Source organism: Egretta garzetta, unplaced genomic scaffold (assembly GCF_000687185.1).
Source record: "Egretta garzetta isolate BGI_Z169 unplaced genomic scaffold, ASM68718v1 scaffold188, whole genome shotgun sequence".
Classification (NCBI taxonomy): Eukaryota; Metazoa; Chordata; class Aves; order Pelecaniformes; family Ardeidae; genus Egretta; species Egretta garzetta.
The window spans coordinates 5921726-5949117 of record NW_009260622.1 but is presented as its reverse complement, the minus strand read 5'-3'; the positions used below and the strand labels follow the sequence as shown (position 1 = coordinate 5949117).

The following is a 27392-nucleotide window of genomic DNA, read 5'->3' as shown; positions in this document are numbered from 1 at the left end:
CACTGCCTCCAGGAGTTGCATACCCTAGCAAAGACTTTGCCATGTCAAAACATCTCTGCATTGGGAAACGCCATAACCACAAACGTTTCCAGTCACTTTGTGCCAATAAGTGAGCAGGGGGAACCGAGAACACAAAGATGGCACTTGGCCTCCCCTCCTGGCCCTGAGCATCTCACTGCCACTGACTCAGACTGCTCTGCTTTTCAGGTGACCCCAAAGGGTGGAAGATGCTGGGCAAGGCCACCCTGCTCCTGTTCCTGCATTTAGTCACGTGCTCCATCTCCTCTCCTCTCTACCCAGCTCTCAGGTAACCTGCCGAGTGTTTTATCCACACTGTCACTCCTCTGACCTTGTGCAAAATAAGCACATGCCAAATTAAGGTTGCCAGCACTTCTGAAAGCCAGATGAACTGCACGTGCATTGGTAAACCTATTTCTTTACCTTGTCTTAATTTTTTGGGAACACTGCTAGCCTAGGGGCAGCTTCCAAAGAAGGCAGGCACCTGACATGGAATATTTCAGCCCAAGCAGTTGGTTTTGGAATTGAATGCTGGGTCCTATAAAGGGAAATCTGGCAATCTCCAAGAGCAGCCAGCACCTCCAGCTCCATCGCTGATTAAAATTTGTGCCTGCAGGCCACCTGCATTGAAATCAGAACTGCAGATATTCTAGTACATGAACTCAACAGCTGCCTATTAATATTTCAAGTATTTCCTTGTCGACTGTTAGAAGTTGTAATATTACTTCTACTACAAATTGATGGAAGCACAAAGTTGAGTATCAGGTTCTATAATGTGGATTTGCAATGCCCCATAGAAAATGCTTTAGCCTTGTGCCAAAGCCATGGCATAATGATACCAGAATTGCTGGAATTTTGCTCAAGGATGGTGGGAACTCAACGAGGGGGAAACTGTGTTTGGGGCAGCTTTATCCACCATCTCTTCACTGCTGAAATAGCTTCAGGGCAGTTTCTAGCTGGGGAGAGTGACAGACAACACTTGTCTTACTGATGAGGATGGCAAAAGGAGAAAGAAAAAGCCAGAGACCTGGGAGTAGTGGTCAAGAAGACTGATCCCCGACTGGCAATTGAGCACGTCTCGCGGTATGCCTTGGGTTTGTCTTGCAGGTACAGTCCAGAGCCAGTTACTAGCAAGGCCGTGAACTTCCAGCTACAGCACAGCAGCCCACTGCAGAGCCATAACCTCTCGGCGGAGGAACAGGAGGAGGAGGGTTTGTTAACAGATCCCACTGAGAAAAGGTTTGTACCCCACCTCTCAGCCCTGCTGCAGTAAGAGTACGCTGACTACGACCTTCCCACAGCCTGGGAACAGACCAGCAGGTCACTGGTCCCACCAGCACCACAAACTCCAGGCTACTGGAGGACAACCCAGCTGAGCCCTGCAACCAGAGCAGAAGGCTGGGACCAGCCAGCTCTCACCATCCCCAGTGTCATCTCCTGCTGTCCCCCAGCAGCAGGGACGTACCAACAAGGGCAGGGTCACAGGCACAGCAGTCCTACAGGGAATATAATTTTCCACTGAGCTCTGGGAATCATCTGTACGGTTGTTAGAGCTTCTCCTTTCCACCCCTGCCAGGAGATTGGAGGATGCTTATTTCTGTTTGAAGCACAGAAGATTCATCCTTACAACAGTGGGGACCAGCCAAGGGGCTTGTGCTTCCCTTACCTGTGGATTTTCGGGAGTCTGGGTCTAACCATGGGTCAGAGACCTGCTGAAGGCTCCTGCCACCCTGTCCCAGACACAGCCCTCCCAGGAGGTGATGGTGCTGCTGTACAGCACAGGAATGTCCCAGCCCCAGCTCTGCGCCCTCCCAGCCTGTGGTGCTCCTCCTCCTTTCCACTGGTTCTCTGACCTCACCTTTGGTTTGCAGGCTCTTCTACTTGTTTTACTGCAGATCCTGATTAACACACATTTTACTTTGCCACTGCCTCCCTGTCAGGACTGAGCTCCCTCAAATTCATTTACCCCTCAACACTAACGCAGACCAATAAATGCCAAAAGGCGTTTGCTATGGTTACCTGCTCCTGATCTCAGCAGGGCTACATCTGGTGTATTTTGACATCTAAAACACCCATTTCTCACCTAGAAGGCTCATTGCTAGCTCAGAGAGCACACCTTGCACTTGTCTTTCACCCCTAGGATGCAACGCCACGCTGATGCCATATTCACCGACAACTACCGGAAATTCCTGGGGCAGATTTCCGCCCGCAAATTCTTACAGACCATCATTGGCAAGCGGCTTGGGTAAGCCACAGCGCTTTGCTGTCCTAGGGCTAGTATTTTGCTTATTACACTGGGCAGTCTCTCTCATGCACGTAGCAGAAATAGCTGCTTTCCACTGCAACAGAAGCAATCTCTCCTGCTGTTCCACATCCCGAAGGGCATCCTGCATCCCTGCATATCGGATCCCCCTAATCACAACTATCATTAAGCAGCCTAATTAATCCTTTCCTCCAAGGCTATTAGTGTCAGATCAGCTGAGAGCTCTACCATAATATCAACAAGCAATAATATTTGCAAATAATAGTTGCAATGATCAGTCACTGGTAGGAAACAGTTATCCCTGGCCTGGTTTGAACACATAAACCAGCCTCCCCACTACCACTTGGGTAGCTGTGGCTAGATAGATCAGTGACTGCAACCAAGTAACACCAACTAGTCAGACGTGAGCCAGTTCTGATCCCTCTCCTAACACAGGAGCAAATACAGCTGACCGATTTCTTACTGACGTGATGCAGAACGGCCCCAGACTCAGACCCAACAGGTTCCCTCGCTGTGCTGCTCAGCCTGGGCCAAACTTTGACTGAGGGACTAAAAAGCATCTCTGAGACAAAGATGTTTCTCATCTCTGCATAATAGAAGCAGTGAGAGCAGCCCAGGAGAAGGGGTGCACGAGTTTCTGACAAGGCGCCAGTCCGACAGCATCCTGATGGACAGCCGCTACCACCAACAGATGGTACTACGGGACTTCCTGGGAGCTGTTCTGCAGAATCAAAGGTAGGTGGGAATCAGTTCATTATCTGCTCACCGCAGGAATAAGACAAGGTCCTTATTGCTGTCTGGCTTCCAGATGTGAAGCTACTGGATTAAGTATCATCTTTCAGATACACTCAGAGAAAGAATAAAGCTCTTACCTGACCCCATAACCCAGCCCTCCCCTTACATGGGCAAGGAGAGTGCAGATAAGGAACAGCCTGTCCTGAGCCAGCCCGCACCACACACACTAGCACATAGCTGTGCTGTCTTCTCACCCTCATAATTCAGTAAAATAGCAGTGGAAAAAACCCAATTACTCTCTCAATCCCAATTACGCCATCACTGCCCTGTTCTCTTCTTTCACAGGCCTCAGGACATCAACAGCAGTCGGTTAGAAGGCTTTCCCAGCACCCTGGCTAAGCTCATGTAAATATTTCTCCCTTTTTCATCTCCCCATGCTCTGGTGAGTACCATTCCCTGCTCAATTCTGTACATAACATGCACTGCTCAAGCAGTTTGAAGGCTCTCCTTCAGCAAAGCCAACTCCCACTACTGTCCATGGGTGCTTGCTGCAGTTTAAGGGGAAAAAAATTCCCAATCAGTTTTGTCAAGTACCTAAAGTCCCATTAGTCTGAACCGATGGACCATAGGTGTTGCAAAACCGCATGTGGATGTCTAGGAACAGGCTTGCAGCGACCAAGAGCAGCCTTGTAAAGCTATCTGAGACTGTGTGCCCGAGTGTCTAAGCTAGGCTAAAGGCAGACAAGTCTTCCTCCAGGAGCAAAACCTGCCTCTAGATCCCTGGGACGTTGCAGGTTTTCCCTGCACTGAATAGGAGAAGAAGTCTTACTGTTTGCTGTACCCCTCGCTCCTGAAAGCGATCACCTGGAACTTGAATTATGCTCTAAATCTTGCCAGCCCTGGGGAACTGAGAGCCAGCAGACAGTCCATCCTTGGGAATACCTTCATCCGTAGAAATGTCAGTTGTCCTGATTGAAGCAACCTCATCTTACTCCTCTGTCCCATAGAAATTAAACCTGTCCAACCCTTGCCAGCACAATATAAAGGGGTGTGGAGAGACCTGTGTGCATACTAAACAAAAAGGGAGCTGGGGAAGGAGGGGGGAGATCAGAACTTTACATAAAATTGTGCCTATGGATTCAGCTGGGAGACCATGGCATTTCAGCATCTCTCTTGCCTTGCTTGACTTGGTTACCTTTCCACAAATAAGGTCAGCCAGGAAAAGCCTCCAAAGAATGAAACTTCTGTGTGTGCTCACAAATTTTTCTCATAATTCTCTTTTCCTCCTGCTTCTGTCTAGAATAATTCAGAGCTCGTGGATCTAACTGTACAGTAAGTCCTGCACAGCAATGAGGACACTCCCGGATGTGACCAGCTGGAAACTGATGCATATGCTCCTCAGATCTGTTTAAAGGAATGCAGTTCTGATGCACTACTTAATTTACTTCAGTCTTTACAGTTTAACTCCCCTCTCTAAATACTGGTCTGTGTGCTGAATCGGAAAAAAAAATACCTCTGTGGTTTAACCTCAGGCTGCTTTACATGCAAAGACTAAAACAACCAGTACACTTGTAATCCTGGGGACATATTGTCTACTAATTAAGGCTTTCAAATCACAAAGCGTAGCAAAAATTCTGCCAAGTCATCATTCTGTTTGAGGGCCTGATTAATAAGCATGAGGCCACCAAAAGGCACCTTTAGGCAACTTAGTAAATTGATTACAGCCTCCTCTAAATAGATGCCGATGGCACAACCACACACGCAGCTCGGATCAGGGCAAGGTAAGACACGAATCTACACGTCTACCACCCATTAGAAATGCCGCTGTGGTCTGCCGCTGTCTAGCTCCTTGATGCAGAGCCCCGGCAGCAAAACTGAACTCTAAAAAGCTCAGCCACAGTTACTGCTCAGCCTTGAGGCGTTCAAGCTGAAGCTACAGCTCTGCAAGACTTAAAGGAGATCCCTGTGCATCAGGTTGGGCTGTCACTGTGTTTTAGTTCAATGTGCCATCCAGTGGCTCCGAACTCCACCGTGGCTAGGGTTACAACTGTAAATGCTCTCAAAAATTAAGTTATTAACCCAGTGATCTCACACAGCTACTTCCTTCCCTGTCACCCTAATTCTCCTATTGTTTCTGTAATAATTATGTCTTCAGAAATGTAAATAACATCAGGATGGGGTCTGCTTTCCCATCATTAGCAGGAAATAAAAGTTGTTCTAAATAAACCTGTCCAACAGCAGGTCAAGATGGCTCTTTGTCTGTGGAGATGTTAGTTTCTTGATTCTGGGCCCAGAATGGAAGAGGTCACTCAAAGACAGCAGTCCAGTGCACCGAGGATGACTCGGAGCTGTGCTAACGAAGGCACCAGATCCAGGCCAGGCTGGAAATACAGTGGCATGCAAACATATATTAAGGCCTCTGAAATCATCCCTCCTTGTACCTGAACAATTCCTTGATAGTCCGCAGTAGACGCCATCTCATTTTTCCACAGGTGACCGTGTTTTAGGACAGCAGGCTCCAGCACGCATGGAAATGACTTCATACATGCACCAAATCCCTACAGATTACATTCTCCCTGTTCAGGTTTTACAGTTCTAGCACTATGAAAATATTACTAACTGCCCAGCAGGATGGGAAGCAACAAAGGGATGTTGAAGGAGATCGGTGAAGCTGTGACAGCAGCAAGTATGCCAACGGATAACCTGTTGCCCTCCCACAGGCAGGCAGCTGGCACAGCGAGACATAACTCACCCTTCTGCTTCACGGTACAGCTGGGCAGAGAACCCGCAAAAGAAAAAACCTCAGCAGGCCTGGCTCAAAATGTGTTTGTAAACCTGTTCTGTAACAACAAACACACTTGAAGCCATTAGGGCTTACTTGCTCCAAGGAAAGGAATTACAAAAATGAATCTGCTTCCTAAAGTAGTAAGTAGCAAAAAAATAAGGTGGCAAAAAATCAAAATTCTGTTAAATGGCATAAAAGCTATATGCAAACACTAGAATGAGTACTCCAAATAAAAATCAAAATTCCTATCAAAAATACTTTGGAGAGACCCAAGTCTGTATGATTAAACAACTGGGTGAGTGCAGCTATTTCGAATAAAAGGGACTCCTTTGAAAGTTCAGTTTCCATCAAAATGAAGCAACTCTGGGACGTAAGTGTAAAAACAAATAAAGCAAACCAAAAAATGTCTGAGGAATAAAAGGCCAGAAGAAGAGGAACAACCTTCCGTAACACATAGCCAAAGGAGGTAGAAAATCAATAGCAACAGGCACAGCTTAGAGAAGGTAGATCACAGTAGCATTCCATGATTTTCTTTTTGCATCTGTGCTCTCCTTGGATAATGTGCCAGAGCTCTGCAGGGAAAGTACTGGAAGATCTGCCCTAGCATGAAGCATGAGCAGAAAAGTTAGTTATAAACCAAAGTTGATCCATGAGCAGTAAGAAAATACGAGGCTCAAAAAGAACTCACCAGGGTGAAAAGGAATTCCAGGGTAAAATACTACAGAGAGTAGCTTAACTATTTCTTACTTAAGACTTCTTTAGTCCCAGAGGACATCAATGCAGCATGAGACCAGGTTTTTGAAGGAGCGCAGAGGAGGTTGAAGGAGTTAATTAAACCTCTATGGCATCCCGTATAACATTCACAATGATGAACAGGTAGGAACTATTACAAAGAACAGAAAGAGTGAGCTAAGTGTGAACAACTGCAGTGGGGAAGAGGCAAGACAGCTCCCATAAAGTGGAGTCATGTCTCACACATGTGAAATTCTTTGGAGAAATCAGCTCCCCACCCATTATCCACAGGCTTGCTGGTTGATACAATTTTCTTGGATCCCCAAACCACATTTGATAAATTCCTTTGCCAAAAGTGCTTTAAAGAAACTAGTCTGACATGGGACAAACAGGAGCCAACACACAGATGCAGGGGAGGGAGCAACTGTTAAAATTTCCCATGTGGAAGCTGCTCATCAGGAGGAGATTTTAGCCTTTGGTTATTACTATCAGCGTGTCCTTCACTAAAGCCCAAGTCTGCTGCCTCAGACTTGAAGGCAGTAATTAATGGAGAAATTAGAGCTCAGGTAACTCAAATATGGCCACAAGGCAACCAGCAGATTCCTGGCATTCGTTTTCATAGAACAGAGGCAGTAACTTCAAACTCTTATTTGGAGCAAAAGGGTTATTTCCAGAGGCTGGAAAGAAAGTGAACCCACTCAAGGGACCACCAAACCTGCCAGGGTCAGACACAGCCAGGCATACCAGCACCCCAGCTGGCTCCCCGCAAGGGCCAGGCCCCCAGGATTCCTCCAGCCCGAGCCCCGAGGGCCCGCAGCAACATGGCACAGCCCAGCCCTGCACCCTCCTGAAGTCATGAGCAGCCATGAGCAGAGAAATGCCGATGACAGCATCAAGTAAGGGACAGGCAGGAGTGGGAAGTCCCCCCCAATAAATGCGCTCCTCTGGGAAAGGACATGAAAGAACAGGAAGGTTTGCACAGCAATGACTCATACACACAATTACCCACCAGAAAAAAGCTCTTTTCATTCTCATGTGAGCCCAACTTCCCATCACAGTCTCCGAGACAGCCAAAAAAACAAAATTCAGGACCATTCTTTCCTCTTTATTCACAGATCATTTAGGATGAGGAGAGGGCACCTGGGGGAAAGGCAGAACTGTATTTTCTTTTTCCTCTTTTTCTACAGGAAATTCAAACATCCTGGGAGAAAAAGGGGGGAGGATCCAGGGAAGAAAGGATTTTCCAGATTCATATGAAAAGCACTCAAGTAGCATGAACACAACAACGAAAAATCAGTTTTTTAAAAAAAGTATAACTGGCACCCTTTTGACTTAATATAAAAAAAAAAATCGCTTCTGCCTTCCTTCTTCTGGTCTTTCAGTTATTTATTCACTTCTGTTCTGAAGGCATGTGCTTTGTTTTTCCCCATTTCTTCCATTCTTCTTGTACTAGTGTGTCCTGGAAAGAAAAATCCAAAAAAATTAACTCTTCCAGGGAACAAAGTACTTCCTTATACAGTAGAAGCATCCCCAAGACCCCTCATTCTCTCTCAAAGGAAGGTAGTTGGGTAAGCTTCTCAAACAGAACTTACTGGAATGATAAAACCAGTACTGTGGTGGAACAGGGGACTGTGTTCAAGGAGGATGGAAATGGTCAGACAAAATGAAGGTTAATTTCTGGTGCAAAAGGGATGAATGAGCCTTGTAAAATACAGAACTGAACAAAAAAGCAGGGCTGAACGCAAAGCCTGCAGGTACCTTAACTGCTCTTCTACCTTAAACAGGGCCAGTCTTGGAACTTGGAGTCAGTTGGTCCATGTAAACACAAAAAAAAGGATCTTCATGTCCCCAAGATGAAGTAATCTGATGCGGGCACAGCAGACCCATCTTTTTGGGGTCCTTTTCCCTTCAAGATGCCAGACACAGGCACAGCTATGGATGCCGAGCATGTGGCAGTCCAGCCCTAGAAGCTGGTAACGGATACAGTCTTAACTGACATATTTGGGGCATCAGAAAACTCAGCAATAAGGAAAAATGCTTGTGACTGCGCATGGCAGCAAAACCTAACATTGGATAATAAGCCATTTGCCTTTTTTTTTGGTTTTGTTTGTGAATAATAAGCTATTTGCAAGATCTTCCAGGATTACTCACAGCTCACAGGGAATTAAGGAGTTAAGATACCAGGCTGAGAAACAGAAAACATGCAAGCTGTGGAGAACACACTTGTGAGGCATTTGTTAACAGGCCACTAAGCAGCTGAAAACCACTGGCCCAAAGCTATGGTAACAAGAAGCATCCAGGGACCAGAACAGCACCAGCAAACACAGCCAGGGTGCAGCCAGCATTCATCTACTGGAACAAGTGACAGCCACTTCCAGTTCCTCTGCAGTTCCTTGTCATAGCTTTTTTTGTGCTCAAATACCTCAACACACACCAGGGAGAGAAGAGAGAGTAACAGGGTGCTTTTCTATGGGACACAATGCCAAATTCTCCATAGGTAATTTCATGAAACCATCCTCCATATTATCCGATCTGCAGACAGGAGCTTACACCACAGCGCACATTGTTTCTGTGACACTGCCACCCATGCTGGTTTTGTTTTGCACCACAAAACTGAGCTCCATTCAATGCACGCTGTGTGTGTGCCCTCATGTTTGTAGTTGGTGCTCCAGGAAAGCAGATGCTCAGGACACATACCAGTGCAGCATGTTGCAACTTTGGTCCCACCACAGGACTTGTCCCAGGTGCTCTCCCTTCCCCAAAATAAAACAGTGCACTGACCAAGAAATGAAGCCACACATACACATTCAGAATTGGGCAGCATGCAGACTGGCAGACAGTCCTGCCTCCTACGCCACTGTGGATATAGCAAACTGGGACCTTACCTGCTCAGAATGAAAGGGAACGAAGGGTTTTGTGTCGGTAAATGATAATGGAGACCTATCAGATGATTGTATTGAATGGAGGGGGCTGGCTGCTGCTGAGCCATCCTGACCAGTTCAGCCTAACAGGAGGGTGAACCCTGGACTGGGTCATGTTCTCAGCTGAATGAGGTGGTGCTGACCTGGCTGTGCTACACACAGAGCCCTCACCACCCCAGGCGAGGACATAATTCAGCAGAGCGTCTGGCAGCTGGATAACCAAGATACTGTAGATGGGGACAGGGAGCACCAACAGCAGGATGGGAACAGCCCAGGTATCAGTCATTTTCATCATGTTGTCCACCAGCCAGCGTTACTAATAGTTTATTGACAGGAACAATACTGCTTAAACTAGGTTTATTTCATCACCTGATAGCTGCTTGGTGCCCAAGACAGCATATTCACATGTGCACTTATTACCATACAGACTTCAGATGATTAAAGGAATCGCACAAAGGCAACGTAGTCTCAGAGGACACATACTGCTGATAAGCAAACCCAGCTGTAGCCAAGGACACCCAAGGACTGATTTAAAGCCCAAAAAGCGATGTTGGAAAGAAGCAGCTTCAGCTCTGGTATCTTTTTGTACAAGGAGTGAGTGATGTGAAATGAAACAGGCAGCATGCCCAGGAAAGGCAAATTCCAAAAAGGCCCTTACTTCTAGAAGAGCTGGTCACTAGCAAAACCCCCTTTTACCGCAGTGTTCTATACTTTGCCAACCTACTGCTCTGCTCTGCAGCGATCCTGCCAAAAGGAGAGAGGAAGAAAGGTTCAGAGAAGATAGGGAGGAGGAAAGCAGCCCTGCTCCAGGAACCAGAGCCAGTGACAGAAATGCAAAAAGCAAAACCAGGCCTTCTGGTAACTTCTGTAAAAAGATGGTTTATACAGTCTCCCTTCCCACCCCCGCCAGCGGTCCCCATAGTGGAACAGCAGCTTTGCCTCAAAGTGCAATCTAGTTAATTATCACTGCACTTCAACATCTGAGACAGGCTAGCAGCATGTTAACAAAAAGATATCTTTTTGAACTTTAAAGTCATGTACAAAGGGTTTAACTTTAGCCTAAGGTAGAAGTTTTACTTTCAAATTTGCCATTGTAGTTGCAGCTTCATGTCATCTACAGTGAAAAAGCATAGAGACACCCCCTGCAGTGTTTTGAAGTAGGAACCAGCCACCTGCATTTATGTGCTAACAGAAGCCCTGGTTGAGCAAAACCACTTAGAAGCAAGCTTCATTGTATTCTTTTTCCCCAAATCTGTATCCTAGGCAATCTGTAATTAATGATTTTATCACTACTCTTTAAATTAAAAAGGAAATATTATTAAATGACATAACATAGCCCTGTTGGCAACAAAATCCCAGTAGGAACTGTTATGCTAACAAGACAAAGTGCCACAGTGTAGAGAGCTAGACATCCAAGGCAGCAAGGCTGAGAAAGTTGGGAGGATTGTATGGAAAAGGTTGATTACAATAATCCATCCTCCCTGCTACAGCCATGCAAGCAGAGGTATTTTGAAGACAACAAATTAATGCAAAACCCCTGAAAATTATATTCTTGTGGTGTTTTTGTTTGTGTGTTTTTGTTTTGATTTTTTTTTTTTTTTTTTTACAATTCTTGTCCTGGTTTTAATACAGTGTAATCGAAGAATTGAGAACCTGGGATATCTATGCAAATAGGTACGCAAGGGTAAACAACTCCTAGGGGCTCAAAAGGGGGAAAGAAAAGCACAGGTTTGATGGCAAAGCAGGTCAATAAGATCATCTTCAAAGTCTACATTAGTACAAAAGGGTTAAAACTTAAGTCTCACATGGAAACTCCATGTGGCAGAAGTGAAGGAGAGGGAACAGTTGGACCTCTCATTAATACACTGTATTGGAAGCTTGGGTCAGCAAACTGCCTGCAGGCTGCCTAAGCCCTGGGACATTCACAAGACGCTGTGTGGCAGAAAACGCAAGTGTGAAGAATCAGTCCAACGCCAGCACAGAAATGAATGTTGCATCCCTAACATTTACCAGAATTTTCCCTGGTTTTGGTTGTGTGTGTTGCACTTTGTCTGTTGCTACACACCTCCGATAAGCATCTGTTTCCTTTTTTTCTATAATCCCCCTTTAGGAAGGGGAAGACAGCAGTAAGATACCCCCACCTTATCTTCCTCCTCTTAAAACGTAACTCACAAGTACAGCTACAGAAGAGTTGGGCCTCTTTTGCATTTATAGAGGCTTTCATTACCTAACAATATTGTAAGAGCTTAATATATTATGTAGTAAAACAAATGTGCCAGCGAATGCATCTTGCCAAATGTGGGTTTCCCCGTGTCAAAGCAGACATCCTTCCCCCCTTTGCTTTCTTAGTGTGCCTGATCCCTTCAGCAAGTGGCCATGCAGGCCATTATGAAGGAGCAGTTAGCTGTACCTCAGCAAGAGCAGCTCATTCCCCCAGGCAACAGAAAAGAAAGTGGGACCCAGCAGCCCATCCCCACACACAAGATCCAAGAACCAAAAGCAGCATTCATTGCTACATCAGTTACTGACACATGACAGGATCAATGTGATCTCCACATTGATTTTAAAGGCAGCTCCCACAAACGTATCCATCCCTGGCTTACCTTTTTACTGCCTTCTGAGCCAGCATCCTGTTGCCTGCTAGGAATGTGACACCACCCAAAATGGCCAAGTACTTCAGAGTCTGGAACATATTGAGCTGAGTCCAGTAGACATACATGAGTCCCAACATTGCTGTGAAAAAAAGACAGAGCCCATGGCTGAAATTGCATTTCAAAGACCAACCATTCGTTATCCTCAGAACAACTGTTACGTTGTACTGCCAGGCCTAAACACTGGGTTTCTATTTGTCTCTGAAGCTCTGAAATGGCGGATGTAAAGACTATACATTATTACCAGGGGAAGAAGGCGTCTGAGTCTCCATACTGGAGAAAAATGTGACGCTGATGGCTTGCAACCAACCCTCTTGTGGCAGAATTATGGATATATTACAGACATTAAGGGCTATTAAAAGGAGGAGGATACTCTGGATTTCAGCAGAGGATATTAACCTTTGCACATGTGTAGGAACTCACAGCTTTATAAAGCTTCCAAGGAAACTGGCTTGGATTAAGCAACACACTTATTTGGGAAACAGTAGATCCAATGTTCTCCCAACCTGCTATGTTTTTGAAATTCTGTCAAGACAGTAAATAACTGTGCAACCAAGGGCATAATAAAATTGATAAAAGTTGGTCCAGCCAAAGAACAAGAGCAGCTTTCACAGGAAAAGCTTTAAAGAAAATATGTAGACAGCAGTCCTGCAGGTTTCAATTCCCACAGAAAATCCCTGCTTACAAAGGATAAACATGCAATAAAGAAAGTGTGACCTCTGGAAATAAGAAGTTCTATTAAGTACAGATAAATGGTGTGTGAAAGGAGCCTGGATAATGACTGCTGTTATAAGCTGATGGCCAAACAGGTTTATCACCATATTAACAATCATGAAAAGCAGGAAGGCAGATGAAAACAAGAGAACAAATGTTATGCTATTATGTCATTATAGTTAATAGACCACAAGCCCATTATCCACCAGGGCTCTCATCTGTAACTCCCAGGTGAGAAGGTCAAACAAAGCAGAAAGCCTCTGACACTTACCAGCATGGCCCATGTGAAAAACAATGGTGCTGGGAGCAAAGCTGAAGTTGGAGATGTTGGCACCTATCTTTATCCACTAAAAGGAAAAGAAACAAAACCCAAGTTAAAACGGCCTTGTAAACACAAGCTTTTAAACCTCAGTACCTTTCAAGCCTGTTTGCTTTAAGTTCTTCTAGGAATACAGTGTATTTTCTACAGAAGCACTTGGTTCCTACTACAAGAGGACAGTAGTAAAGACAGCTAGAATCAGCACTGTTGAACTCCTTTAGCGAAAATTTCTCCTGCTGCTTCTGACTGACCAAAGGCAGTTCCTCTATTATCTTTCTTAAACTAATGAGAGGGTATTGCTCCAAGTCTACACTTTCCAGAAAAATAAACATTGCTATTTCTATCCAGCTGAATTAATTAAAGAGACAAAAAAGGGTAAGGTTCTAGTTTTGGACTCAGCAAAAGAACAGATACAGATACAGGATGTGTGCTCATAAAAACAATTTCAGGTTTTAGAATACAAAAGAGAAAGGCATGAATGATGGAAAACAGGAGCCTCAGTAGCAATGATATTTTTCATTAAAGTGTCATCAACGTATATTGTGAGCCCCAGAGACCAGAGGACATGACTACCTGAATGCCAGCTTTCAGTGAGACTACCTAATGGGAAATCAGTGCCAAGCAAGTAAGGGATCAGTTTCATCCTCCAAATAAGGAGTAATTTAACTTGCCTAGATGAGACTTCGTATCGCATTAAATTCAAGACACTGATCTGATGATACAGTGAGTAGCAGCAGATGTTTCAACTACAGACACACAAATACCAATTATGTCCATAAATAGGAATCTGATAGGATTGAGTAACACAGATGTTGTGATGGATATATTAACTGTGAGGCAGAATCACTGGGGTTTTTTTTCCTATAATGTTAGCTTAACTTAATCTGCCCTCTGTTACTCAACATCCCTAGTAGAAGCACACTGAAGAAAATCACCCCACCTACTTCTGCTTGTCAGCAGTGTTTCTCTGTTTTGACTATAAACTCAAAAAAAAACCCAACCCACAGTTTAGGAAAGAGACAATACCAGACCAATGCTCTGCACAGACATTTGCTAGCTACGACTGCAGCACTGCTGTGCTAGTCATGATTAACCAGGAGTTTTAAGAAGTTTTGCTGGCCAACCTCCTAAGTGACCTTGGTCTGGATGGAAACAAAGTTTTCTTCTGTGGCCCAGTTCACTCACCAGAATGAGCAGCAAAAGGAGGGGGGAAAGAATCAACGCTGTGAAAGTGTTAGACACCACAGTGGGAGGCCTCTTCTCAGGTTCTCTGAAGAGGTGCTGCAAACAAACAAAACCAACTCATAAGTAGAAGTATTCCAACAGAGCAGCTCCTGGCTCCCCAGAGGACCAGCTGCAGCCCTGGTGCTGTTCCCAGAAGTTCCTCTGGATGATAAGCATTCCTCTTAAGGCAAAGACTGACTCATTTAAAGTCGTGTCTATTGCAGTCTCTGCACATTTGATCTCTTGCACAGTTAACTCTTCCTTGCACTCACAGAAGCACGTGTTAGCTCATCATCAGCACAGATGGCTGGAACGAAGCAAGAGAAATCTTCAGAAGCAGAGCCTTCTGTGGTGCTTACCTAGTCAAATCTTCATGTTTGAATCTTCTCAGTGACACCGGTTGCTCTCTCACAGGTAGAACATACAGCTTATTTATTCATACTCCAGAGAACTGCCACAAATTTCTTTCCATTAAGCACTAACTCTGGTCCTCCTTTAATTACATTACTTACGAAGTATTTTTTTTTTTTCTGAGACATGACTTTTCAAAAATAAATTATGATGAGAACAAATAATACCAGTAGGACTAGGCCCCCCATCTACACACATAATTTTTAATTTTTGACTGTACCTGAATTTCAGGTTTGGGAACAAAGAGGTTCTTGGACTGGATCGTGGATGGTGCATCCTCTTCTGGGAATTTGATCACAACATCAGCCTGAAACAAAAATCATGCAGCTTCATGAAGTTTGATCTTAATGTATTTAAAGTTTTATAAAACCTATTTTATAATTACTGTGGCCTATTTCCTTATTTGACAATCTACGACTAACATGATTTTTAAAGGAAACTAAGAAAAAGCCAGCAAATTTTTTAAGAAGCAACTTCTCCTAAACAGAGGCAGTAACGCCGTTCACCATCACTAAGAGTTGGACTTATTTCTAGCACAGCAAGCACAGAAAGGCTAAACCTTGAAGTGCTTGCTGTGAGATTACAATCAAACCCATAAACGTTCTGAAGTTTCTGTTCCACCACATGATGTAATGAAGGTTCATTTCTGTCTTGCTTTGATGCTTACTTAAAAACTTAAAATGAACAGCAAACCTCAGAGCCCATAAATGGCCAAAGTGATTCTGGTTCACTACTAAGAACAAAACTTTTTAGTTTTTTTTTCTTCCAAGCCTGTACCATGCCCTCCTTTTAGACCGACAGTAATCTCAAAACCACATCACCATGCTTCCAGCTACATACCACATTCCACAGGATTGGATTTTCCAGAGTGGCATCTCCAATTATCAAGTAAAGAGTGTATGTACCAGAGGCAGAGTCAAATTCAGTCTTTCTTTCAGAGGTATCCAGTTCAAACTTGTATACATTCTTACTATCTGGTTCTGCAACAAACACTACCTCCTGGCCAGTCTTCTGGTTGTGAAGTCGGACAAAAGTCTGAAAGGAAAGATTGCAACATTTCTGGAATATCTCTTATTGCATTTACAAACGCCAGCAAAATGAGAGATTAACCCCCATATCAAAAAGCACAACATTAACAAAAGCTGGAGTATAAACTGGGAGCCCAGATGCCTAGATCCCTGCAAATCAGCAAAATTCTATGGCTTTTTGAGTAACTACATTAACACAGGACCAAGGCTGTCCAGTGGCCCACTTGGGGTACAGGGCACTATTCTGAATGTCACTAGACAGGTTATATGCAACAGCACACAACAGGCATGTATGGTTTTTGTTGGTTTCCCCCCTTTTTTCTCTAGTTCATACACAGAAAACCCAAAATTTTAAAGAAAGTTTACATTTAAGGACTTTTTCAGCAAGCATTTTATATTAAAAAAATCAGAATCATGCTTTTACAGTGCAGGCTACCTGCACTCATTTTGCTGAGTTAAATAAGACACAGTACCAGAGCCAGCAGAGGCTTCATTTTAACATACAGCCAAACCAAATGAACTGAATCCACTTCCCATCTACCAAGATCAATGATCTTTCACAGTCCATGTCAGAAACATAAGGCTTCTCAAAACCTATCAAATCTTTTCAAGAGCAACTGTCACCTCAGATGCTTCAAGATGGAACATCTCAGTGACACAGCAATGACAAAAATTTGTCCTAACCTGGTGAGGGATGAGTTCAGCTCCACTGTTCACATCTATCAGCTGGAAGGATAAAGCAAAATTCTGATGGCTGTCAGCAGTGAATGAGCCCTTGGCTTTGGCTGGGTAAGCTACCCTATGAGGAAAAAAAACAAAATAAAATTGAGGTGATCTTCCAAGATAAGGCCTGGTGTTCAAAGAAACCAAGGCATGTGAGCCTGTGTAGCAGTACTGCAGTCTATTCAGCACAGATGAGCTATTTTATGAAAGTCAGGTGAACTAACATGTCTGTCTCTTCCACCATAAATTTAATGCAAGGAAATTAATGGAATTTTTTTAGCAGGATTTTTGTGAGCTACATAGCTTGCCCATTTTCAGGTAAAACAGTTGTTTGCTGTAAAAGTCAAAGGAACACTAGAAGAAGATATTCCTAATACTACACCCCACATTCCGTTTAGCCAAGGCTATGCTACAACCAAAGGTGTGATGGCAGCAGAACAGAAAAACAGACACTCAAACTTCAGCACAGGAAGGCTGTATCAACACACGTAGAGGGGCCTCAGTGAGGCTCTGCAACTTAAGTTAAATTCCATACGTTACATTCTAACTGATGTCAGTTAAAAAACCAATTACATTAAGTTCAAGTACACCTAGCAATGGTACAGCCACATGCCCCAAATATAGCATACATGCTGCTTTAGAGCACCTCTACTGAAGCCAAATAATACCTGAAACATTAACAAAATTCTTTTAACTTGCTTTCACTATGGAGAGGTGCCAAAGGAACAGAAGACTCTGGTTTCCCGGCTTCTATTAATACTTACACTTCAAGTATTAAGGAAAACCACCTATAAAAATAATCAGTATTCTCCTAATGAACTCACAGGTTTAAGAGAAACAGCATGGGCATAACTCTGTGGTTATTCCAATATAAGATTCCTCTGGTTTAGCTAAGCAGCTAAAGCTCAGAAGACCTCCAGTCCAGAGCCAGAGTTACCCATTAAAGAATCACACGCACTGAGCCATTTTACCTGGTTGTTTTTGGTGCAATGCTCTGATCTTTATCCACCGTAGAAAGATCTACATTAGTAATCCCAACTTCTGTGGAAACTTTTACTTTCAGCTGCAACAAAACATGATAGAAAATTACTCAGAGCACTCTACATATACTCATTACGGTCAAGTTCACTGCAGAAGCTTTAGCTCTTCTCTCCCCTTCCCCAAAGATGGTCTTACACTAAGCCAAAGACAGAACCTACCCTGAACTACAGCAATTTACCTTCTGGCAAAGCTTGTGCATCAGTCACTAACCCCAACTCATCCCCTTCCTCCTTGCACAAGCAGCCAGCACTGCAGACACCAGTTTCTCAGTCATCCTGGAGTTCGCTGCCCTTTGGAGGACTGTTTTTAATGAAACAGTTCAACTATCCAGATCCAACTAGCTTTCCTTTTGAACTAGCAGAAACTAGCCATTAAAGATTACATCACATATGATACAACTTAAAACTGCATGTGCATATGTACTTCTGCTTACTGGATAGCAATCTGAGATGAGAGAGGTCTCTGGACAGCAACCAGTTATGCCTTTGTTGGCTCCTAAAGCCTAACAGGTTTCTGCTGATTTTATTACCAGCAGGCAAAAGCCAAAGCATTCCTGTAGACCTGCACTTTGTTCAGCAAGATTTCCTTCAGAGTCACAGCATTTATCACTTGGTGCAGGACAGCCAATAAGGCCCTGCCATTTATCACACTCTTCTGTGCTAAGCGCAGAACAAACCCCAAGCAGAGAAATGACTTCCTCTCCCCATTCCCAAACCACAGACCATTTAGGCAGTGAACCTCTGTGGGTTTGACTGATTTCAATCCTTCTCTCAAACATAAGCAGTTACTGCAGTCTGTAGTTTTTAATTAGCACATTTGTCCTCACAGCATACAAACGCTCCCCTGGAGAATTAAAGTTTCATTGCCAAGATATTTTTCATCCTATACTACAATTTGTTATTACAGGTTTGCTCATGTGAACCAGCCCCACACCCACACCCTGAAAAATAATTCACAGGGAACCTGTGAGAAAAATATGTAAAACCAAACTATTCAGGTCAGACTTCAAACACAACCATCTCAGCAGTTCTTTTACCTTAAAAAGTGTAATTTAAGACAGAGGTTACCCCTGAAAATGGATCCGTTAACATGTAGACTATTCAGGCTAACTTTAGTAAAGCCTTAGTTCGTTCCAAGATGGGAGCAAAGAAAGATGGACTAATGAAATATTAATTTTTAAAAAGTTATGTGAAGGCAACTCGGATCTGCTGCACACAGTCCCTCCAACTGAACAGTACACAAACATCTCTCAAATATTTTAATGCCAGGAAATGTAGTCTCTGCCTGGAGTAATAACCCACTGGTTTAGCTCATTACTGTCAAAACGATGGTGCATTAAGGACAATTAATGCTAATAACAGTAAGGAAAAAACCCACAGTTCCCCCAGCAGTCCTCCCCCATAACAATGTGTCTTATTAGAAGCAGTTCACACAAAGCTGCCCCAGCATTAATGCATTCCTACCGGTACCTCTGTGTGCCAGCAGCGAGCTTAAGCAGGGCCAATCAATCCCCTTTTGACACTCCTAAGTGCCATTACTACTACAATGACAACATCAATTTGATACACAGAGTAAAGGTCAGCAGTTGTAAATAAGTGTCTTCCTCCACACCAAGCTGACTATGTTGGAAGATGTTAAAAGCTAATCTTTTCATTAAATAGGCAATTGAGAGCAAATAGACATCGCTGGAGAAGAGCATTCTCAGCTGCCGACACTGGGGAGACTATATGAATAGTCACAGAGGTCACATTCTTCTTGCCGTAACTAACTTGAGGAAAGTAAAGCTCGAGTGTTTATATAAACTCTTCTTTAGAAAGGTGTGGTATAACAGCTTTTGCCACCAGAAAGGGGGTACGTATACATGAAATGAAGACTTCCTTTGCACTCACTTTGGTCACTGTTTCTCCACTACAAAAGCATCACCATATACACTGTTAGATGTCAAAAGACCCCCTTGACTCTTCTCTAGGGCTCTAGAGTTTATATAAACAGACAATAACAAACACTCAGCTTCCATACATCAGGTAATCACCAGACAACTGCTAGGTGAGCCTTATGATTTACAGATTCAGATCTTGAATGCTCTGAAGAACTAACATTCTTAGTAATCATTTTTGCATAGCTACTTTGGGCTGCTACAGAAACACTTCCACTGTTAGCCTTTGTTCATATGCTGTCTGATCAGCATCTAAGTGATAAATCAGTTTTGAAATTTACACAAATCTCCTTTGATCATATATTAATCTGCTTACTGGTCATAATTCTGAGTCAAAATGCAATGCATTACAGAAAAACATGTGATAAAAATGCCATGCCACTGGCAACATCCTTCACAGGTATAGATAAAAAGCTGTTTCAGTGAATAGGCACAGAATTAAAATGCCATCAAAAAGCATACCCACCTCAACTTTGTTAGCAATAAATCGCTTATCTCCATCAACACTGATAGAGAAATCATAATATCCACTTGCAGGTTTCACATTCATGAAGTTCAGCTCAAAGACGTCTCTGTTAAAAAAAAAAAAGGCAGCAATGTGTTAAATATCTTGTAGGACGCTAACAGCAGCCTACAAATAGGTAACATCTTGCTACCAAGAAGTCTCCAAATACACTAGATTAAGCAGGCAAAAAGACAAATGCAGCACAAAATTAACATGGCTAAATGCAGTGGGAAAAGGATTCTTCAAAACGCTCCTGGAGGCAGAAAAACACTGCAGTTCCCCACTCCCAATCAAAAGGAAAAGCAATAGAAATTCACCATCACTATCAAATGCACTCAGTCACTCATAACCAACCAAACGCAACAACAGCATTTTGAGTTTTTCATCATACAAACATTTCTCTGGTGGAAGACCACATAAGGAAAATAAGTCCAACACTTTAAAAAACACCTGTTTGCCTTACAAACTGTAAAAATAAGATTATATTCTTACCCTGACAGAGCAAATGCTGTCTGTTGAAGGACAGTAGCTTTGCTAGATGCAGACTTGGCATAGTCGAGCTTTACAGAAGCTTGAGTCAGTGGCTGGGACATCACATCCGTCACTTGTAGCTACAAGAGAAAAAACAAGAATTTCTGTGAAACCCATTGCCCCAGAAGGAATGCAGGAGCACAGATAACTCACTACCCCTCTACATTTTACACACTGAATTCTTCCCTGCCCAGCATTCCAGATACACCTAGTTCTTTCCAACATAACCGGGAAAGCTAAAGTTTGTAATCAGCAGAGCTGACTTCCACACAGTGCCTTCTCAAGGTAGTGTCTGGGAAGCCCCGGGTAAGCAGAGGTTCCTAAGAATCCCTTCATAAAAGCACTAAACCCCCAAATCTACTGGAACCAGAGTCCTAGAGCTAAAAATGAAAGACATCACCTTACACATTCTGCGTAAGCCCAGGCCTACAGGACTAAAGACTGACCCAAGAGACAAGTCAAGATTTGGGACTAAGGACTCACCCTGAGTACAGGCTGATGGTGAGTCACAGCTGCAGGCCCATCAGGGACAATAATGACAGGCAAGTGGTAGCGGTTCCGGGATAAAGAACCCGCAGCACAAGCAACGCTGAAGGCCTCTGAGAGTGTCTCAAAGTTTTTCTTGCTAAAAATTGCATTCATCAGCTGGATAATTTGATCCTGAAAGACAAAAAGCAAATCACATATAAGCACTAGCAGGTTACCACAACATGGCAAACTGGCTCAGTATAATGTTGTTAATAAAAACATCATTCATAAAGACTATTTAATTTCCCATTTGCTTTAAAAATAACTCAAGTTATGAGCTAACCCAAAATTAGCTACCTTTTGAATGTCACATTAGCATTCTTATTTTTGGCTGGGAGGTTCCAACCACAATCGCTGTAATTGTGCTGAAAACTTGCAAAATGAGAATTTTGGGTTTGTTACATGTTTCAGAATGGAAGACGCTGTCAGCTCAACTATCCAGACTGTGTGCAGCTGCAAAAAGACAATGTGGCTCCAGGAGCCGTACAATTGTCTTCATACAGTGGAGGAGGACTAGGCTAGATGTCCTGGCTACCTGCCAAGCTGGGAAGGCCACGGAGAGGTGATGCAAAGCATCCTAATGGCTCTGGAAGGAGCCAGTCTAGGCCCATGCAGGCTTATCCCCTTAGGCTCAGCAGTGTCCTCAAGCTAAGAGGATTAGCTTTAAAGCAGTACCACCAAGAGCACAGAGCCAGCTCTGGCTCTGGGATGTGCCAAAGCTAATTTGTTCTCTCTGAAGCAGGAGTGGGACAGAGCCCCCCAGCTGGTTTTCCAGTCTGAATTTGCAGGGTTAGTTCATCTGTGCCACGCTCTGCAAAGTATGCCATATCATTTGGATTCTTCCATTACTCCCTGCTAGTCTGGAGAACAGAGGGTTTGGTCACCTGTACTTTGATCCAAGCAAAGGGTTGAGGGCTAAATTCTAATCAGAAATAAGACTAACCAAAGACAATCCCAAATAAAGCAATAGGCATACAATTTAGTAATCTACAAACAAAGAAAACTTTTAAATGAAATCCACTGCATCTCATATGTTCACCCTCCTACTTGTATTAATGAGCATGAACATCCATGACATAACTAAAGAAAGCATCCAGAGAGATGCTATAAAAAACTCCTGCATAGTGCAAATCATGCAGTGTTCTTCATTTATATGGAGGTCATGGCATAGCTCCAGACCTTAATCAGCAAGTGACGCTCATTTACATTGTGGGGGGAAAAAAAGAACTATTTTTTAAAATACTACATGTTAATGTGTAAAGAGAGTTTTGTGGCATTCTGGAGGCACTCTCACCATTTACAAGACAAAGCTTTAAACCCCAACAATAGCAATTCTGACAGGACAATTCTGAAACAACACTAAACAATTTTCCTTAATTGGTCTCTTTTTTTAAACATCATTTGGACGCTGACAGTTTGAATTGTCTATAGCAGAATCACCACCTCAAAAATGACATCAAAATTACTTTGCATTAGCCTGTTTGGCAGCAGGATGGAAGAGAGCCAGGAATGAACTCAGATGTCTTACACTGGCTTCTGTCTCAACCCTACCACTTTGGCTTGTGCTTTAGGGAGCTGCCACTCTCAATCAAAAGTACATCTAAACTCAACTCAGTTAACTTGTTGTGAAAAAAAAAAAAAGTGGATAAGCTTGCAGTAATGATTTCTAGCTTAATCGAGCTCTAAAGGAGTTTCCAGTCTTTCATTTTAGGAAGGTTTTTACTGTCTCCCTTTTGGGCACCCCAAACTAGGGTGCCTGTGTTTCCTCACAGGTAAGTAACATTTGCCAAACACTTTGAAATGCTGGAAAGTGCTAGACAAGTGCCAAATACCAGAACAAACTCTGAAACAAGCGGGGTTTTTTAAATAGCTTGTCTCAATAAACAAAGAAAAACTAGGTCTCACTTGCAATTTCCTTCTGTACATTTGAAAAAGAAAAAAACAAACCAAATTCAGCCTGTGATCTTGAAGGTGGAATTTCCTCCCAGATTCTGCATTCCCTCCGAGATGGTCCATTTTCACTGAATGTGCTCATTTTTTCCAGTAGAAATTCTACTCAGTTATACTGGCCTCTTGCACTGCACAACAAGGACTAGGCAGATCCTTTTTGTGAGCCACAGTGTGCAAGGGAGGAAAAAGCAGATACAGACCTCCTTCATTGCTGGCTCCGTACCCACATGATCCGACAGCTTATAGGCAGCAGCAACAAACAGTGCAGTAGTCTCAATTCCTTCTTCAAACTGCAGATAAACTCCACCCAAGTCATCCAGGCGAGCAACAAGATCCTAACAGAAAGAGTTACTAAAATTTAAATTGCATTCTAATAGATCCGCAGAAGTTAACTCTACTGTTAGGCCTGTAATCAAGAGTATCTGTATGGGATCACTGAGGTATTTTGTAATAGTAATTCAGAAACAAGAAGAAAAAGAAAACTTCAGGTTTTAGTGGATTTAATTATATTTAAAAGTCACAACTTTGTGTCTCAGTCCACTGTGAAATAGTTAAAAGTCCAGAAGAAATATCTGCTTGAAAGAAAGAGCCAAGCCAAGGCACATCCTACAGGCAAGGCATTAGCCAGGTTGATTTTTCATTTTGTGTTTCACATTAATACATCTTGTAGTACTACAGAGGCCTAACAAATTCCTGAATAATTAAGAGAGCATAGTGTGTTCCTACCTCTATCTCCTCAACAATGCCACTTAGATCTGCCTGCTGGGACAAGTACGATGCCGTCTCCAAAGCCTGGATGGTTCTTAAACAACAGACAAAACCAAACAACTGAATGATTTTCCTTCCTTAAAAGCCAAGCATCATTCAAATCAAAGCAACTACAGTCTCTATTCTGAATGAAGTGTAAAAGAGCTGTTACTGCATTCAGTTGACTCAAGGCAATGGATGTGAAGTGATTTAGTGGAAACTTAGAATTCATTAGGGAATGCCACTCTAGCTGCAACAGGGCTTCAATAAACTCAGATTCAAAGGCACAGAAGAAACCAAACTTTGATCTCTGCATAGCACAGGGCCCCAGACTTGCTACTGAGGCTTCCAGAAATCCATTTTTTTGGTCAACAAAGCAAGTTTTAAAGTTTCCCATTTCTTCCCTAGCTTTTAAGGAAATCTCTATTCTCTCCTTTCACAGTAAAATTACTTAATTCTTTGGCAATAAATGCCAAGATTCCTTCTCCTTACTGACATGTTTTTTCCACCTTGCAGCACAGGCATCCCAACCTACAAACAACAGGGCTGAGGAAGAGCATCAAGTCTACTGCAATCGTAAGCGAAAACAGAACCATGGCTAGGTATTAAGTCAAAAAATTGCTGTGAGTCTTTTTAGAAGAGGAGGCTTCTTTGGGACACATCCTCTTTACTGACCATTATTCTTGAACTAAACCGAATACATACGGTCATTTGCAAAATCACAAAGAAAATAGCCCAAAATCATATTTTTCATTCCCCCAGAGGAACAATAATGAACTGGACAAATACATCAAATGAAAACACTGCACCTACTCTACTACATCTGTATTACAAAAATTAAGTGTTAAAATACCCTTTACTCCAAAATCCAACTGCCTAGAGGATAAACACACAACAGGGAATCATTTCCACCTGAAAGACTTACGCCAGCACATTTTCTTCTTTGCTAAGACGAGCAGTAAGAGCACTAAGTGCTTCCTGAGATGCTAAAGGAAGACCAAAGCCACTCAGGGCCCCAACAGCATGGAAGATCTGGGTGACTGAGGAATCCTCACTGACAGCTGCAAGCAGCAGCTCCCTGGTCTCATTTGAAACGGTAACCTGAGGAAGAACACAAGCAACACGTTCATTCACACTTGAAAAAACAAAGCCTTTAGTCACCACTGATTTCTTCCTGGAGCAACACACTTGACTAGTGAACTACTATAAACTCTTGGGAAAAAGCCCTTTATCATTCATTACCTTTTAGTTCAATTAAATCCCAAAGTCTTGCTCTCAACTATCAATTAGTCAGGATAATCCACAATTCAGATTTATCCTGGTAACCTGCCACTGCTTTTCATCTGGCATCACATCACTGTGCAGCAGCTGGTGGTACTGATGAAAAATGGGGATAACCCACCCACAACTCAGCAATAGTGGCCTGCATTTGTAGCGTTGCAGTGTTTCAGCACAGGGTTTATATACCCAAACAGTTTATCATCCACCCAAAGAGTTTCTAATTGACACAGCTGCTGCGAATTCTACTAGAATGTGCTAGCTCCTTTTTTCTTAGCCACCAATGTCTCATCAAGAAACATGCCTCAGAATTTACGCTTCACCTTGTACAGAGTACTCCCAGACACTTCACAAGTTATTTACCTAAGACACAACACAGTACAACCCACTAAAAGAAAGTAGAAGTTATGCGTAAAATAAAACCAAGAGAAAGATCGAGGTAAATGTTTCTGTGGCAGTATCTGTCTTCAGAGCTCAGGGCTCCAAACTCACCTCACAGCCAGACAGGACCCGGATGGACTGTGCAGCATAGAAGAGGGAATCAACACTGCTGGAGTCCACATGGGATTTGATGAAACTGCATGCAGCCTGGGGAGAAACAGAAGTTAACTCATGGCAATGGTCTTGACTTAAGCCATTGAGATTTAAATTACATTCTAAGACAATTTAATATATGCTGCTGTATATTTTTATACTGAAAAAAGGCAAACAAAATCCCTAGTAATATTCACGATCCAGCAGAGCCTAGAATCCCCCCAGATCCCACTCTACTAAGAGCTGCACAGAAGCAAAGGTGGCTCCTGCTAAAAGAGGTAAGCGATTTTCACATAAACTCAACTGCAACCAGAATTTAAATTTAAATTGCGTATAATAATAAAACCTATCAAAATAAAAGTCCCACACATATATTTAGTAGGGAAAATCTCCGTGGATAGAGAACAGATGAGCAGAAGTTCTGTGGGCAAGCTTCCTTCCCAAGTGTATATCACACACAATCATTGATGGATACAGAATATAGAATTTCAAAGCACACAGAAAGAAAAGTTAGATAAGCAGCTACAGGATGAAGGCAAGCAATGAGACTGCTCGTTAATCTGTAGCCAGTTTATTATTAACTAACAACTAGATAGATGGATCATTAAGATTCCATTTTAACCAGAAAATAACAGAATTCAACTGCTCAATACTTGAAGACCAGTGATTTATATACGTGGAAAATAAGCCTTTACAAGTAGGAGAGGACTTTAATGCTACAGTTACCTAGGAATACTGATATATGTTCAGGTGTTATGCCTAGCTATTATTTTTCCTACGTCTACCTTTTAAATATTCTCACCCTGTGAGGAGGTACAATGTCCAGAAAGAAGTCTCATCACAAACCTCAAGGAACTAATAAATAATTACTGGTTACCTGCAGAAGCAAAGGCTGCATTATCATCGCCAAAACTAGGACCTATTGAAAAACCCAACTGCACCAACATAAACGAAAGCAGCAATTCCCAGGCTAGGCCGCAGATGACCAGTAACTGACCACAGCAAGGTGTGCAGTGTGGTGAACCACATCATCTTCAGGAGCGTCACAGTTAAGAGTTTGTGGTGCAGATGTACAATGCTCAAAGAGAAACTAAGTCCAAATGGTTTAGAACCACTGAACTGGATGAATTTATAAAGCAAAACCAAACCTGTGTTCACAGCTCAGGCACACAGGTAAGCATGCATGAGCATGTAAGCAGGCTGCTGTAAGGACAACCTGCAACTTTTAAACTAGAAATGCTTAAAGACACGAAAGGGCAGTAGGCATCACGCTGACACCACAAGCCTTTGCTTCTAGTCTGCATACTAGGGAACATCCTTTAATATACACAAAAACAACAACATGAAGTGACCTGACTGAATTCAGTATTGGAACTGAAACCAAATAAGGAGAGCTCTGTTTAACATCACGGTGAAGCAAATGTGCCACAGTCAGAAAGCCTTCTTCACAAACCAGTGAAACAAATTGGTAGCTACAGTAATAGCACAACAGGCAATGGAGGAGTGAGCCCTGAAATTACCATTTAGAGGCAGTAAGTGTAAGAGAGCCTGTGGCACATTACTGCCCAGACAAAGATGCAATTTATTCAAATAGCACACCTGAAGTACTGTCAGTAATTATTGATTTGCACTGGCAGTTGCTAAGAACACAACGCATGTGCGCTTTCCATTTCCCTGACAGTACAGCGACAGCAGAGCACGACAGAGAAACTCGTTACACCTCATCTTTGGCTGCTGTGCTGCACCTACAGGCCCTCAGCACAGCAAAGCACCCTTAGGCAGAGCCGCAGGGCCCCGGGCGCGCAGGAAGCCGGTGTC

General features: G+C 43.0%; 2 protein-coding genes across 2 annotated transcripts in view; one reads left to right on the top strand and one right to left on the bottom strand.

Moving 5' to 3' along the window:
* Nucleotides 1-212: 212 nt before the first annotated feature.
* GHRH (growth hormone releasing hormone) lies at nucleotides 213-3804 on the top strand. The gene is made up of 5 exons (XM_035900850.1): nucleotides 213-307; nucleotides 1126-1257; nucleotides 2159-2263; nucleotides 2879-3016; nucleotides 3362-3804. Exons 1-5 carry the CDS (start codon nucleotides 228-230, stop codon nucleotides 3423-3425), a joined length of 519 nt encoding a protein of 172 aa, XP_035756743.1. The 5' UTR covers nucleotides 213-227; the 3' UTR covers nucleotides 3426-3804.
* A 2754-nt stretch (nucleotides 3805-6558) lies between these two features.
* Nucleotides 6559-27392, bottom strand: part of RPN2 (ribophorin II) — a 91915-nt gene continuing 71081 nt past the window's right edge. The window contains exons 2-17 of the mRNA XM_035900848.1: nucleotides 25533-25628; nucleotides 24688-24863; nucleotides 23742-23817; nucleotides 23216-23350; nucleotides 21021-21197; nucleotides 20499-20617; nucleotides 19968-20073; nucleotides 17496-17587; nucleotides 16486-16600; nucleotides 15614-15808; nucleotides 14994-15080; nucleotides 14324-14419; nucleotides 13091-13166; nucleotides 12058-12187; nucleotides 7543-7992; nucleotides 6559-6684 (exon numbers count right to left, since the gene is read on the bottom strand). Of these exons, the coding sequence (XP_035756741.1) occupies nucleotides 7983-7992; nucleotides 12058-12187; nucleotides 13091-13166; nucleotides 14324-14419; nucleotides 14994-15080; nucleotides 15614-15808; nucleotides 16486-16600; nucleotides 17496-17587; nucleotides 19968-20073; nucleotides 20499-20617; nucleotides 21021-21197; nucleotides 23216-23350; nucleotides 23742-23817; nucleotides 24688-24863; nucleotides 25533-25628 (1686 nt within the window). The 3' untranslated portion in view covers nucleotides 6559-6684; nucleotides 7543-7982. The remainder of the gene's footprint in view (nucleotides 6685-7542; nucleotides 7993-12057; nucleotides 12188-13090; nucleotides 13167-14323; nucleotides 14420-14993; nucleotides 15081-15613; nucleotides 15809-16485; nucleotides 16601-17495; nucleotides 17588-19967; nucleotides 20074-20498; nucleotides 20618-21020; nucleotides 21198-23215; nucleotides 23351-23741; nucleotides 23818-24687; nucleotides 24864-25532; nucleotides 25629-27392) is intronic.